This window comes from Lonchura striata, chromosome 3 (assembly GCF_046129695.1).
Source record: "Lonchura striata isolate bLonStr1 chromosome 3, bLonStr1.mat, whole genome shotgun sequence".
In the NCBI taxonomy this organism is placed as follows: Eukaryota; Metazoa; Chordata; class Aves; order Passeriformes; family Estrildidae; genus Lonchura; species Lonchura striata.
In genome coordinates, this window is record NC_134605.1 from 57,122,944 (window position 1) to 57,139,541 (window position 16,598).

The following is a 16,598-nucleotide window of genomic DNA, read 5'->3' on the forward strand; positions in this document are numbered from 1 at the left end:
CTCTTGAAGTAGCCAGTGTGACCAGAAAGGCACAGAAAGAGAGTGCAGCACACTGACAAGAGATTTTTCAGACTGCACTTAATGGCTTTCCTACAACACAGAACATTTCTACACACTTACAAAACCCTGATGGAATTACACCAGGCTTTGCTTTACAGTTGGAGAGCAGAAAGTACCATGCATTTAAAATAAGGATCAGTGTCTTTACACTTCACTAGAACATGACTCTCTAATAGGAAACATATGTGGAAAATGTTAACAATAAAGCATGAATTTCCGAAACTTGCTTAACTCAATTCACTGAATGTGGAAAGAGTCCCCACTTCCTCCATCATTCCTCTCCACAAAATTCTTAGAAGTCAGGGTGTTTATATGTATTTAGTCCTTCTTTCAACTACCCCCAGCATTGCAACATGTGGAAAAACACTGTTCTTCATTGGAACAATGAATTTGTGTACAAATTGTTTAATCATGACAAGAATTTTCCAAACAACTTAAGAATTACAGACCAGCTTTCAAGAAAAGTGCTAATTATTTGGATGCAAAGACTGATGCAATATGTCTAAAATAATTACCATAAATTTCCCACTCCAAATAGATGCATATGGTGTGAAGTGACAAAGATAGAAAGTCTCCACATGTTGAAATCAAATACCCACAAAAGGAAGAGCATTTAAGGAAGAGCAGAACCTTTCTAGCCACCAAGCCTTGTACCAGAGGAAGGAACTCTGACATGCAGCAGCCCTAAACTAAATACATTTCTTACGTGCAAAAGCAGGTGGTACTTGAGGATGCGTTGGACAGGTTTCAAGAGGTATGACCCCAGGGGTAGAGAATGCTGCAGTGCTTCTTGCCGCTCTCTGAAGAACTTGGCCAGTGCCTTGTTCCTCATGCACTCTGTCAGCACAGCCACAGACCTGAAAACATCAATACACGGCTTTAAGACACTCTGTTCCCGTAAGTCTGTAGGCAAAGTAAAGGATTGCTTCCTTTTTAGTTTGTAAAAAGGGGCAGCAGGTTCCCATTCTAATAATTGCTGTTTCTGTTGTTTGGTTTGGCTTTTTAAAAATTTATCTTGTGCATTCAGCTATGTTCTCCCTTGACATGCAACCAGTCTCTCTTACTGGGAATTCTATAAGCAGCATTGCAGAATAAGACCATCATTCTCCAAGGAAGGGTAAAGCAATGAAACACAAGAATAGACAAAACAAAACTTCATCTAATAAAAATATTGTATTTTTTTTTTTTTTTGTACATAAAAGATAAATTCCCTCTGATTTAGGAAGGCGAGAAGCTGACTTTTTTTTTTTTTTTCATAGAGTGTAACTTGCATTACATAAACTGGGCAAAGGACAAAGGAAGAAAAGGAAACCATAATTCCTACCTTGGGTAGTTGGTGCAGTACTGTGTATATATGTGGAAATCTTCACTCTGCACAGGAAGAAAAAGTTTTCATAGATTGAGCTTTTGTCAAACTAGCAGCTAATGTGTGCAGGATAAAAATGATGTCAAGACAACACCTCCTTCAGCTCCTCACCAATGAATTCTCTGTGTTCACTGTGACAGTCCTAACACAAACATAATTTAATTTCATCTTTTAGGGGGGGAGATTTTTCCTTTACTTGAAAGAAAAGCCAAGAAAACCTACAAAGAGATAAAACAAGTGACTTCACAACAAAGCTTCTAAGGTACTCTGTGAAAATCTATTAATCTCAAAAAAAACCCCAGAAAACCAAAAACCCATCCAAAACACCATCACTACACATACGTCCTTCAAACAGCTGGCAGCACTTATTTAGGTTTTTTGTGTGTTTAAGCACACCCATATCATATAATCATATACTATCCTGAGTTGGAAGGGACCCACAACCACCTCCTGGCCCTGCACATCACACCACGCACCTGGTCTATTTACTGGGAGAATTAAGTTCTGCAAGTTATGTTTGGTGTGCCATTTTCAAGCAATTACAAATACTTTCACATGTGAGCACAGCCTAAGCGTGAAATTAGAAGCCACAAAAGTGATTTTTTTAAAAAGTAAATTATGTGAAAGCAGACAGCTATTACTCCAACAAGTTGCAACTAGATTTGAGTAGGTTTCCATACTTGTCTGTCACACTGAAATTACTCAAACTTAATGCTGATAAGCTTCTCAGAGCTAAAGTCTGAGTTTCATTTCTTTTTTCCCTGGCCTAAGATTTTTTCTTAATAATCATAATTTAATTCTATGTAAGAACAGATTTCCAGAAACATTCCCATGTGCTCTAAGTCCACATCTGCCTATGAACTTCTATCCCAAACAAGACACAATTTCTGCAGCTTACTGGAGTCCTAAAGGCTAAGAAAGCACTGCAGAATGGCAAAGTGCTCCCCATATCAATCACTTTTTCTTTCATAAGCCCTTGACACATAAAACACAATCCTCCAGCAGTGAGTAGGACCCTGGTTTCCACTCCAACTATCTTCAGAATGGGCTCTGGCATTCTGCAGCACAATAGCTGTGCTCCACGAGGGGCTGTCTCCTAGGGATCATTGCTGGTGAATGGCAAGACCAAACATCTGCATTCACAGAAGGCACAGTGCTCTGAGGAGCACCACCCCCGGGGAAAGGGCTGACACAGGCTGTGGCTTTTGTTTTTTCACTGTTGGGATTTGGTTGTGTTTCGTTCAGCCATTCATCAGAAAGAGCCATCTCAGGCAGCGCCCTTTGCCAATTCCAACGGCACTGGTCCCGTCCCCCTCTCCTGGGGGTAAAGCAGGTTGTGCCATTCATCTCTGCACTGAGCAGTGATCCATAAGGACCCTGTACAAAGTAAGATGTTACCCTGCAGGAGTACAAGTCATTGCAATTCATTTCAGTATGTTTTACTGGATTTCAGTATTCACTGTTCTGAGAAAAATAACTCAAGCAAACTTCTAAAAAATGTTTCCCCAGGGGACAGTGATCTCATTTACTCAACAGGTGGGCTGTAAGCTTATTAAAGTGCTTCTCTTAGAAACTAACAAACCAACTAAAAGTGGTCTTGGTACAAATACAGTTAAATAATTTAGCTTGGTTTTTCACACTTGAACTAACTTTGTCATCGCAGCTAGGTTTTGTGACAGTGCTACCTATGCCCCATGTCCACATGCAGAGGAAGTGAGCCTGTGTCACAGCCAGTTCCTGTCCATGCTTGGAAACCCAGCCACAGCTCCAAACCCTCTCCCCTCAAAAGGAAGAATTAACAAACCTCAGAGCTGCAGATATTACATTGTACAATTTTCTTTGGCAATCACTACCAAACTAGCCAGCGCTCATAGTAAGCCAAGGTGCTTAAAGAGAGAACACTAAGATGAAATTCAGTATGGTGAAAAAATATAATTTATTTTATATATGCATATATTAATTCAATATTTTAATTCAGGGAATTTAGGTATAAATTTTAATATACTCCCATAGCTATCTTAACAGAATAATACCATTTATAGAACTACTTCATAAGCAGAGTGAAGAACATTTTGAGCCAATTCCTTTTTGTGTTTTTATTCTGCTCATATAACAAGCTTATTCTGTTTTTCAAACAAAAAGGAAAAGAGTATCTGTTGTGAACTTTTAACCAATGAAAGCACTATCTGTAAAACAAACAAGGCCAAACACTTCAGTGTTACAGAGTAGGCTGTGTGCACATTCCCCTCAAAATCAAAAGCATGTCTGAAATTCCCAGTAGTCTTTTCACACTCTTGCTCTTTGGTTTGGCTTTTGGTTTAGGGTTTTTTTACACAAGGTCAGAACTACTTTTAGTGGTTGTTTTTTTTGTTTGTTTGTTTTAAAATAATTTTCATCTAGCTATTAAATGCAAAAAATTTGTATTAAAAAAAAGTTTCTTATGCCCTCAATACCTCTAAACCTTAAGAATGGTTTCACTATCACCCCTCCTTTCTGAACAGACATAACACCAAATTCCAACTGCACTTAATCTGTGCACTCGCTCCAGTGAGCCACAGCTCATTTCACCACGCAGAACCATCAGAGAGCATTTACTTTTACTGAGCAATGTGAGCATAGGGCCAGGAGAAAGTCAACTACATGTGTTTTGCCTCCAGGATGAGATTGTTGATACGCACTCAAACTTGCAGATCTCTTGTGAATCAACACCATACACCTTGCCCAGGCATTAGCTGGATTCATGTGAACATGTTGGGAAAGTGGCCAAGAGAGCCACTTCTGAGAGAAGATCTTCCTCATCCTGACAAAACTGCACTGCTCAGAACAGGAGCAAAAGAAAAGCCAAGAACTAAGATGGTTTTATTATTTTTTTGACTACTTTCACAACGTAAGGAAAACACCAGCTATGCTCATCAGTATTTCTTCTGACATTCTTAAACTTACTCAGCTTGAAAATAGTTTTGTTCACATCAACTGTCTTCAGACCAGATTAAATCTGACCCCTGCATGGAGACTGGAATTGCTCCAGAGATCAGTTTAAATCTGGGGGCCCAAAACTGTTGTGGTAGAAGCTGCAAAAACCTGAGATTCAAGCTCAGAGTTTGTCCACACTGATTGCAAGTCCCTCTCAAGAGCAAAGCGAAGTGTGGACAGGCCCCAGCTATACTTGGAATCAATTTACTGTACATCTCCTCCACATACATTCCAGATCTTCCCTCAACTCAGTGCACTGTACTTTTTTTATAGCCATAAAAGGCACTTTAAAAGAAAATGGAGACTGAGAGAATGAGCGGAGTCAGTGTACAAACTGAAGCCAATTGCCTGGATCTCCTCTTCACTAACGAGATGCTAGATTAAAGTAATTCTCCCTTTCCCCCTGGTTAAGCTGTTAGTGTGCCTTGTAGAAAACATATGTTCTGAATTTCTGGGGTGCTGAGTGAGAAGAGTGATGTGCCAGAATTCAGCTCTCCTTTAAAACAACTGACTTAAATGTAAACATATAGAATACTGAAGTCAATCTTCTGATTAACACTGGCATCATTACTATGAACATGAAAGACTGGACTGGCAAAAAAGCCTTATAAACAGTCTTCTGTGTGAATAATTAAGCCATAACTAAGCTTGCACTGGAACCTTTTTATTAGTCTCCAATTAGCTACCAGCAATATGTCTCCAAGAACTTTTACATCTAATGTTAATACAGCTCTTCTAGACAAAGAGAGATGATCAGACCTGGTATAAACTGAACTAGTATAACACTACCCTCAGAGGCAGATTATTTCCATGCAGCAGCCATCCTGCTCTGTAAAACAAATATCCATACCCACACCATCTGCATCTTGAGGCAGAAAAAAAGACTGCAATTCATGATTGGATAGCAGGTTTTAAAGTAAGTGTGCTTTTCTGCATTTGTGTCTATCTGCCTATGAGTTATTAATGTATTAAAAAATTTGGAAGCAGAAGGATTCAATACAATGTTGTAAGTTGTTATTAAGTACTTCCATTTCCATAAAGTCATCGTTACTTTATTGGCAAATGAGTTTTATGTTACTGGCTAGTTTAGACTAAAAACATTGCTGAAGTCTGTTAATAAATTAAAGCTGCCATTTTAGGGGCTATTTACTTTGGGCACCCAGCACAAAAAATGTTAAGATAAAGATTCAAACCCACAATGATGTGTTTTTTGTTCAAATTATGCTGAAATGTGTTTTGATAATCTTTTCCCTTAAAAGTTACAAGGCTTTTTACTACCAAAGCATGAAAGTTATACACAGGAAACACAGTCATGTATGATTGTGTGAGAGAAGTATAATTTACTGTACAAGAAATTTTATTGAGCTAAACCAAATAACCAAGTTCAAAGAGAATGATCCAAAACTTTAAAAATCAAGCTCCCCACATCTTCACAAATGTAAAATATTTTATACAAGAAGCTCTAGAGTTACTTTAATCGTAACTGTTCTGTTACACTGCAAACCAACTTAATGTGATTTCATGAGTTCTAAGAAAGAAAGAACTTTTACTTTATGAAGTTACTGAGCTTCTTAAGAGTGCCAAAAGCAAACACAGCAACCACAGTGAAAGCCTGGTCATACCTTAAGATTTGCAACACCTACAATATTCACAGTTGGGTGAAAAAATGGCACTATGTGCAGAGTTCATATAACCTAAGCACAGTTCCACTGGAAGCATTCAAGAAGTTTCAGCACAGCTATATCCATTAGCTAAGGCTGTGAGCTATGACTTCAGCATGATAATATCCCTGTGCTTAACTCACAGTGAAGATCTAACACACTCAAAGCAATGAAACAATAAATGGCCAAAGTCCCGTAAGCCATGAAGGAGCACATGCTGCCAAAAAAGGCAGTTTTATTTCCACTTCTCGGTGCTGGGAAGACACAAGCAACCAAGAATGGACAACTGGAGTTTGTTAAGGCAGTCAGCAGTTGCTGTAATGAAATACTCGCGGCCAAAACCAGAACTGTGGGGTATTTTGGTATTGTTTGATTTTGCTTTTAAGTGTTTGCACTTGTCTGGATGAACCTAAAAAATGCCTGCTAGTACTGCAATCTCTAGCAATTTCTGAGCCATTGGGCAGTTGCCTGCCAATAATACAAATACTAAAATCATTTGACAAGGAAACAAAAGGCACAAGCAATGATATGCAGATGGGTTTTGGAACTAATGGCCAGAAAGTCTACCAGACAAGCCATTTCAGTTGGCCAAATTGAATGAAAAAGAATTCTTTCTTGGACTTCTTATTATCAGTTGCACCATCTCCTGTTTTGCATCCTAGCAGAAGCAGTCCCAGTGGTCCCAGCTATAAGAGCAGAAATAGCAATACAGCAGAAATATCTACCAGCTCCAAACTGTTTTATCTGTAAATACCCTGAAGGCCTCCTATTTGGCTTTCACTGCACAGGCATTCTGCTGACTTACTCACAACTTCTTGCCCACCAGAACCCCAGACTGCTTTTATTAAGCTATTTTCTAATTAGCCAGACTCAGTGGGCACATTCTGTTCCAGAGGCAGGACTTTACACTTGCCCTTATCCCATTCTCTCTCCTCCTTCAATTCAATTCAATCCAGGCTACTTGTAGCAATAACAACATGCCATAAACCCCACTGCCATGGGGCAAAAAAGCATCCTACTTTTGTAGTAGTGGTGCCAAAACAAAGGTCTCTCAGTGCTTACAAAAGACCAATTACTAGATAAATTACAGCTTTCTCAAACTCAGCTGAGCCAAGAGATCTGATGAAACAGTAGCATTTAGCTGGTATCATCACTCTAATTTACTATAAAATCCCTTATGTCACTACAGTGCCAAACAAATAACTGAATTAATGAGAGGGTGGTCCTGTTAATCCTAAATCCATGTGTTAGACTTATTACATTGAATGCTTGGTGCTGACAATGCTGAGTTTAGGACAAAGTATAAAACATGATAGGCTTTAGCTTTTTGGTTTCTTTGGAGTTTTTTAATGTTTGGGATTTTTTTTTGTTGTTGTTGTTTTTTTAATACAAAAAGGAAAACACACCTATAGAGAGATTATTCAATTTTAGACAACTACATGATCTCTCTTCCTCCAGAAATATCACAGAGATAGCATTATTTTTTTAACACATTTGGGCTCTACAGATTCAAGACATATGTAAATTCTTCAGTGAAGTCTGTAGTGAACTAGCATCATCTGAAGCCTAAATTATTTAATTTCTTGTTGTTCTATTCATTATAGCCATTCCTCTTCTCCCTGACTGGCTCTCTGTGTTTCCTACAATGAAGGTCATCTTCTTCCCTGCATTTCTGCTGCATCTAACCACTTCTCATACTCCATATTTTTGGCTTCAGTATTGCCCAACAGAATCAAGATCCTATCAATGTTCAGAAAATTCAAAGCATTACAGAGAGAATGGGATTTGAATCATAAGGCTAGATTTTGGGCCATTCCATTTGAAAAGAAAATTTAAGCTATAGTTGTGGGTTTCAGGAAAAATTCTCAGAAAACAATATGGGCGCATTTGGTATGTTAATGTTATTGTCTTTTTTAAGAATGCAGCCCAGTTTTACTCTCTAGTTGTTTTTAAGCTGACAAGGCATAACTGGAGTACCACTTGATCACCTACATTAGAGAATCCTGTAATAGTTGACCAAAAAACAGGAAACCCTAAAAATGAACTCAATAAACCATCTCAGATACACTTACTGAAGAAAATTACACCTCAGTCTTGATTTTTTAGAAACGCAAATTAGAGGCATATCCCTATCAATTACTAATAGAAATTCCTTCCCTTTCCACAGATTTGCTGACTTTCCTTGGTTAACATTACACAGGCTGTCAGGATTAGGTCTCAACAGCTAAAAATTTAATCTTATTTACCCCATAGCACTCTGAAACTGGTGCTGCAGACTTACCTTGGAAACAAAACAATCTGCTATAGCCACAGGATCATTTTCACAGTTTTCCAAATCTTGCAGAAGTTCACTAAAAAAAAGAACAGGACAAGGTAAGACAATTATGGCAGACCTTGGAATAGACACACCTGTATATTCAGAACCAGACACTGCTGTGCTATTCATGGCAGCACTTAATGATGCAGGGAGCCCTAAAAAGGGAACAAGAACACCTTTGGTGATGCCCCTTTCCCCCCCCCCCTCAGCTGCTGGGTTTTTTTATTTGCAGGTAGAGGAGAACTATAAGGAAATGGTATTCCTACTATTTCAAAATTCAAGTCATCAGGTTGACCATGGATTGGTTGTTCTGCTAAGCAAAGCTGAGCCCCTTCTTTCAAGTAGATGTCCCATCCCTAGAAATATTCAAGGCCATATTGGATGGGGCTCTGAAGAACCTGATAAAATGGAAGATGTTTCTGCTTATTGCAAGGAGGCCAGGCACACTTTACAGGTGCCTCCCAACCCAAACTATTCCATGACTCTGTGACTGACAGTTCTTTAACAATAATCATAGTGATGCAGACACTTGTGCAGCTTGTATATCAACCAACATGATATAAAACTAAGAAAATTTAAAAGCTACTGAAGGATGTGCACTGTCTTATAAAGACTTTTTATGTTCTACAAGCTTTACCTGACCAAGGGAGATAATGAACTGCTCTGAAAAATACTGGTGAAAACAAGGGACATATTTTCACACATGAAGAATGTTATAAAGCTTACTCAGGAAAATTAGTCTACTTTTAGTGTGTTTCTTCATTGAAGATAAAATGGTTAGCCTGGAAAAGGTTTTCTGTAAGGGAATATATACACATATATTTTACATGCATAAAAACAACACATGAGAGGATTTTATAATTTTTACTTGCCAAAGAGAGAATTAATTCATTTGAACAGGAGCAAAGCAATAACGGAGCCTGTTTTCTGTTGAATTAAACTCATTTATTAAAAATAAATCCACTGAAAGAGTTCAAGTAGAAGAAAACCTCAAAGGTTATCTCCTTGATCCAGACTTTTCAGTCCTACTGAAAGACATACTTTAAAAAATGAGAGAAGAAACTAAGTTTTCTGTCAAATTGTTCTCTAAAAGAATTTTCTTCTTCTCACCCTCTTCCCCCACCTCCCCAGAAAAAGCACACACACTGCCACATATGATTTTCCATTTAGGGCTACTTTTCTTCCAGTTCACAGCTGGTTCCCTGAACGAGTTTTGCCTAAGAGTTCCTAGGCCTATATCTAGGGATCTACCCTCTTCCCCTGTAAGCAGATAAAATTTCACTCTGCATGTAGAAAAAAGAATAAACCAGAAGAGTTTCCTGACTTTTTCTTTGCTTCTCTAATTATTGGAGGAAGGAAAGGGACAAATCAACATGCAGTCACAAGGAACAAAGGCAAGACCTTGGGTTCAGCAGTCACTAAGTCACTTTGTACAGTGACAATTTAACCTCTACACCTCAATTTCTCCCTTCATCAAAATGGGAGTGAAAATATGACCCTTGCTTGATACCCCACCCTCATGAAGCTAATTTACATCAGCAAAAGAAGCAAGCTGTAGCAATGGTGACCATAGCCATCAATTAATACTGACTGACAGTGTCCCACACACGAGTTTTGGAAATAACATCAAATATGCCAAACAGGCTCAGAAGATTCCTGCTGTCTGGCAGTCAGATGTTCTCCTGATGGCCTAAAGTATGTAGCACCTGGACTGTCATTTTATTCCTACTTGTCTCCGACTAAACCACGTTATTTCTCCTTCATGATACAGAAGGGGAACACTTAAAGATTGTATATATTCATGCAATTGAGTCCATGTGTATGTGTTAAACACACTAGTGGTTTGTGTCTTCAGCACAAGCCCAGAGTGCAAGGGCTGTTTTTAAAAGAGTTTGTTACCTATACTGCACTCTCTTCTGTCTCATCTGGATGGTAAAAACAGGATTGGTAAGAGCAGTCTGCCATGGTAAAAACAGCAAAACTGTCGTGCTCAGGCATTCTGAAAATCTTAAATAAATTCCTATAAGACCAAGCTGATGTGAAAAAGTAGGGCTGCTATTATAGGCTACATTTAAGTACCTGGCAGGTGGCAGAAAGAACAACAGAGAAAAGTGTTGGTCCTGTTCACCTGAATATCCAGAGGTTTTCTGCTGGTCACAGTTCTTGGACTGTGCAACTGGCTTGTGCCAGCCAGGCAGGCAGGGAGCAGGAGCAAGCACTGCTGGAGGAACTCATGCTCTTTCAGGTGGATTACTAACAAGATTCAGACTGAAGCAAGACACAGGAGCCAGGGCCAGTTAAGACCACATACTGAGCTATATAGCTTGGGTTACTGTGGGCTGGGATAATCTGAATCTGTATAAACATCATTGGGACTAATGCTAACTCCTTTGGGATGAGAGAGGGAAGCATAAAGACTGACAATTTTGCATACAGTGCATTCATTATCTTTTCAAGTCAAATGAATGAAAATCTTATTGCAATGCCTTTTAAGATGCTTTGATTTTTTGATTAAGTTTTATGATGGCTTCTCCTCAGAAGAAGCCAGACCTTATAACCATGAATCTTAGAAATAAATAGTTTTTCAAAAAGAGATCATAATAATGAAGTTATCATTTTTGACATTCAACACACCACTTGAAAATCCTAGGCAGCTTAGCTGAGAGAAAGTCCCATTCACTGAAATAAAATTTCTCAGATCTGCAAGTCTGAAAAAAAAACCCAGACTGAAACCTTAGACTATTGATTATTCATCAAATTCCAAGTTGAGGAAAACAACATAATTCTAAATTTATAAAATCATGCTCACAAAAAACATCTGAAACTACTAACATAGAACTGCCAAGTGGACCTTTTTTTGAAACTAAGAATAAATTAAAAATCTCTAGACTATGCTTAGGACCCAAAACCTACAAGGCAAATTTCACACAGGAGTAAACTTAATCCTTGAAGCTATATTGGGATCTACAGTGAGTGTTCAGTTTTAAGGACTCACAATTTCCAAGCAGAACTTTATATCAGAATGCCTGAAATATGTTATTAATTTACTAAATGCTTTGGACAAATTTCCAGTAAGTCTTAACCATTCTATCATATATATCTCTAAAATTGCCCAAAACTGCTTTCTGGGGTTTTTTTTCCAATTGCTGCATTTTTTTTTTTCACAGCTCAGTAATTCTGTATAACAACTGATCATACTTGAAAGTACTTTTAGTAGGCAATATTTGCAATGAAGCTGGCATAAATGCATCCTAGCTATCAAGTCTGTAATTTTTTTAGATTTTGAAGGATCAGAAGATATAATGGCCAGGACCGTATTTTTCCATTCTGTGACCACTGGGAATCTGTAAGTTAACAATCATTGTCTCACAGCTCTAAAGCAGTCCATGAGCCTGTTTTAGCATACTCCCACTATGTATTTTCCAGCTGTTAGACATTCAGTAAAGTCAGTTGTTGTAGCTGAAGCAGGACACAGCAGCTTTCTAGTTAAGTGTATTTCCATTACCCTGCAGTAGCTATTTTAATCTTTGGGAAAAGACTTCAGATTTCATCTTTGTCCATAAATTCTGAATAGATCCATTCTCACTCTTTCCTTTGGCACTAAACAGCAATTCCAGCAGTTAAAGCCCTTAAAAGTAACTTCCCATGATGATGGAAAAACATTGAAGATTATCTTTGACACAAGTGCTCCACTTCAGACTCCTCTTTTGATTCAATTAAATCATCTGTTGTTCTTCAAAGAACACAGTAGTTTGGGAGATGTTAACTATAGAAAAGCTAAGAGAGCTTTTACAGGAGTATTGGTATATAAAAGATGTGGGAACTTTGTCACTATATTTTCTTCATTGGTTGAATAGTCAGGTTTTCCTTAAATGCAAACTAAGTCAATAATTTTTATAGTAATAGAGGATTCAGACAGAAGTAGCAGTAGCATGCTTCTCAAACTGCAGATACTGAGATCCCACACAATGTGGCACTAGCTATGCAAGCAAGGCATTTTACTTCAGGGTCCCAAAATACACTATAATCCCACCTACAGAGTTTTAGAGAAGGCTGAAAAGACACTGAACAAAAAACTTCAGTTAAGGAAAGGTACTTGAATACAGTTTTGAGAAATTAATTCAGGGAGCATCTAGTAGCATAAAACACTACAAAAGCCAGATCTGGATGATATAAATAGGTACACAGAAGGAGCTGATATAGTAGGAATAAAACATCTCTTTATTAAGGCACTAATTTCTTTTACAGTGGTCTTGCATTAAGCTCAGCTAAAGCACAGAGCAGGTTAGGCTTACATTCATGTAAATACCCAGCATATAAGCAAAAAAGTACATGGAGGCCATCTTGGTGCATCAAATAAAGAGCTAAAAAAATCTGGTGTCAGCAAACCAACTTTGCTTAGAATCAAAATTAGATAATTTCTTGATTTATAGATCTTGGCAGTTTAAAAGTGATAAAAGTGAATGTGGCTTGTTTGTTCCATCTTGTCAACACAGGCTATTGAAATGTTTCCATTTAGCTAAAAATGAATTTACCTGTTGAAATGGTAGATATCACGTATGTTTCCAAACAGGGCTGATCGCTCCTCTGTTCCCAGGGAGAGCTTGGTCTGGTCAGTGATACAGTCAAGGTAATCCTACAAGAGAAATGAGAGGGAGGTCTTCAGACATTTCCTCCTTTCCTAGATCAGTAAACAAAGCTATGTTTTATTGTACAAGATGAGTCTCTGAATATCAGTTTCACCTTATTATTACAATAAAGCCTTCAGCAGCCCCTCTGAGAACAGTCACTCTCTTATGAACGGTAACAGTACTTATCTGTTCCCTGAAACCAAGAAAATAACAAAAGGCTGAAAGCTAAGTTATACCTCTTAGACGGCACAGCCAATGTTTCTCTTGCTACTGATAAACAAATGCTTTCAAATTTCATTCACAGTGACATTTTAATTGATCCTTTGGCTGGCTCAAAGGCAAAAAAAATATAAAATATTAAGAATGCCATTTAATGCAGTCTTAGTAACAGAAAATCTATATAATGAAGAACAGAAAGCCACACAAGCAAGAGAGGCTCAGAAAAGCAACCACTGAGTCAATTACTTTTAAAAAAATCATGTTTACCAAAGAATTCAGAGTATGTAGAATACAGATCTCAATGTATCTATGTCCATGCAATTTACAAGCATAGAGTTACATTGTAAATTACATTGCTATATACTCTAGCAAAAATCTCTTTTTGCCCTTACAAAACTGATAGACTCTCATCCAGGGACTTTATTTGAATAAAAACATGACAGCTAGAAAAAGCTCAGATCAGCAGTGTTCTGGGATAACAATTTTCCCACCTCTTTCACTTTGATAACAGCTCAATGTCACCTTTTTTCCTGTTGCTGCTACAGTATTAAAAGCCTCTCATAAGGGCAAACAAATCCAGCAGGCTATTTAACTACAGCTCATGAAACAAGAAACCTGATGTGCTGCCACATTCATGAAGAAATTCTGCTGGAGTATGGAAATAAAAGTGAAAACAGCTGAAACAATGTGAAATAAAAATAAATAAAATCCTTTAGCCTGTGGCTAGACAATGTGGTGTGGCAACTTCCCAAAAGCAACACAGCATTCCAGGGTGCTGCAGGAAAGGAACCCTGCAAAATGCCAAAAAGACCATGCAAACGTCTAAGATATAACTGTGTTCCACAATCATAGAAAAAAGTATTATAGAACACACACACTAGCCAAGATTTATTCTCCGTGTAAATTCTGTGAGGACAAGGGTTTGAATCAACCAGGATCTGACTTTTGGTTTCTAGATGTCCTCATACAGCAGGTTAAGAATTACAGCATTTAAGCCTCCATGTCCATATCCTTCTGTTCAACTGAAGCAGTGTCAGCAAACTCAGAGGTGTAACCAAGATTCAGGTTTAGGTACCAGCAGAATTTCCTGTCCCCTTCCCCTATCAATAATCCACATTCTGTCATCACCTCCAGTTAAAGGTAGCCCCCATCACTCCTGAAACTCAGTATTTTTTGCTGGGACAAAGCAAATAAGTCTATTCCAAGGTAAATCTCAGTGTTTTCCAGAAGAGGAATGGGTGGCAACAGGCAGGCAAGTCCTTGGAGATTCATGACATCTCTCCTGTGATAGCATTCAACCTTACTACACCTTCCCTTGTGGCTGGCAGCAGCCTCAGAGCCCACACCTGACCTTGAAATATATTTGTGCAGGAAGTCTTTAGAATCACATCCACAGGTACCCTAACTTCAGCTTTTTATTGATACTCAGAAGCTGCAGAAGAATAAAAAGGTTCAGGATGGTGAGGCAGACAGGACCGCAGCAAGCAGTATATTGGGTCAAAGGCAGAAGCAAATAATATTTTCAGGTCTACTCCAGTTTAATAGTATTAAACAAAAAACCTTTTCTGACCAGAGATACATCTTCATCATATAAAAGCAAAGAATAGAAAAGCTCCAGTGGAACTGTGAACCCCTGAAAACATTTTTAGCACTGCAGGGACACTGCAGCACCCTGAGCTGCATGACAAGTTTGGGCTGCAGAGGAATGGGAATTTTACAATAAGTAACTCCATACAGCACATTCAATTAATCAAGAGAGTTCCTTTCCAATTCGTTCATCTCAACATAGCTGAAGCTTGGGTTTCTCTAAAATAACAAACATTCCACAGTTATTTCCAATATTGTAGACAGTGTTATATGCATGACCTGGTTTCTGCTCCTTTTTTTCTCTTATCCTGATTTTCCTCCGCATACACCTACTCTTGTCAGTCTTTTACCAATTATTAGTAAGATTGATGGAACCAGGTATCCTAATATTGCTGCCAAGCAGCAGCCTGCAGTGCTTTGGCAGTTTCCTTGCACTCCTGTAACATAGGACAGTATCAGCCTGCATACACCACACACCCACAGTCTCTGCTCCCTTTTGCTGCAAGCTCCTTCAGATTGTACTTCAGGCCTCCTTCTTCACCCAGCCTCAGATCAGAAACAAACCACAGACAGCTGGGTGGATTTGTGCTTCCTCAGGGTAAGGCAAGATGGCCATTTGTTCAAAACACTTGCGATTCAGAGTTACCTTACACCTCGTCTCATACTGCTAGGAAATTACACAGTTTTGAGGTTGCTGTCCTGGTTTAGCTCTCTGTCTTTGTCAATATCACTGACTTGAGACTACAGACATGTTTACACTGCTGCTATTTGTGTAAGCAGATAGACACACAGCAAAAAGCTCCAGGTATCCAAGCTTTTGTGAAAAGGGTGGACCTTGGACAGTTCTAACACATTGGTGTCATGCAGATCAGGCCCTGCAGTACACAGTAGCACACTGCTTGCATTGGCTCAGCCAGAGAAACCTGTCTGATTATACTGCTTTATAGTTCACGTGTGTTCTCATAAAGGCTTTATGAACTCATCCAGGAAACAGATGCAGTATTGGCATATAACATCTTCTGCAAGGACAACACCACAGGCAGATCAAAGCTACCCAGACCTGGGGGTTTTCCTAATTATTTCTTAGCAAATGGTACTTTACCCCCATGGTAGTCACTGCCGTGTATCAACAGCTGTTATCATCTGGAGCCATAATGAAAGGTTTGAAGCTACAAGATAACAGGGCAGGGTGCAAATGTAATGACATGGTGCAGAAAGCAATGAAATTTATCAGAACAGAGTACTGGCCTTATTCACTTTATTTGTTTCTTGTCAGCATCTGTGAACCCTCTGTCGGCACTGAATGATTTGTTTATAACCTTTGCCTTTTATTGCTTCTCTGCAGTTATGGCATAAACATCTAGCTTACTTTGTAGGAGAAAAAAAACCCCTCACAAATGTCCGTCTCCTTTGATTGATTTATGGACCATGGTTTGCTCTCAGGGTATTGTATAATTTTGTCCTCCCTTTTCCTTGAAACTCTCCAAAAACTAGGAGAGTCTTGCCAGACTGCTCTGCCTTTCTTGCCGAGTTTGATGTTCTTCCCATTTGTCTTTCACCATGCCAAATCCATCAGAAGGAATGTCTGTTAGAAGCTGCATATCTTAACTACTGTCTCCTCCTCCACAATTACAAAAAAAGAACAAAAAAGAAAAAAAAAAAAAACCAAAAGAAAAAACATCTCTATAGGAATAAAATTATGAAAAAACTAACCTTAGAGGCTAAAAAATACAATTTTATGAATCAGAAATGGGAGAAAACTTTCAAAAAAAGCACAAAATATG

The 16,598-nt window shown here is 38.5% G+C and overlaps 1 protein-coding gene across 6 annotated transcripts in view; it reads right to left on the reverse strand.

Annotated features, from left to right (window-relative positions):
* PLEKHG1 (pleckstrin homology and RhoGEF domain containing G1) overlaps positions 1-16,598 on the reverse strand; it is a 122,122-nt gene that overhangs the window by 16,114 nt on the left and 89,410 nt on the right. For all 6 annotated transcript variants that reach the window (XM_021540616.3, XM_021540612.3, XM_021540619.3 and 3 more), the window contains 4 exons: positions 12,913-13,013; positions 8,342-8,411; positions 1,385-1,431; positions 767-917 (listed from right to left, as the gene is read on the reverse strand). In XM_021540616.3, the coding sequence (XP_021396291.2) occupies positions 767-917; positions 1,385-1,431; positions 8,342-8,411; positions 12,913-13,013 (369 nt within the window). The remainder of the gene's footprint in view (positions 1-766; positions 918-1,384; positions 1,432-8,341; positions 8,412-12,912; positions 13,014-16,598) is intronic.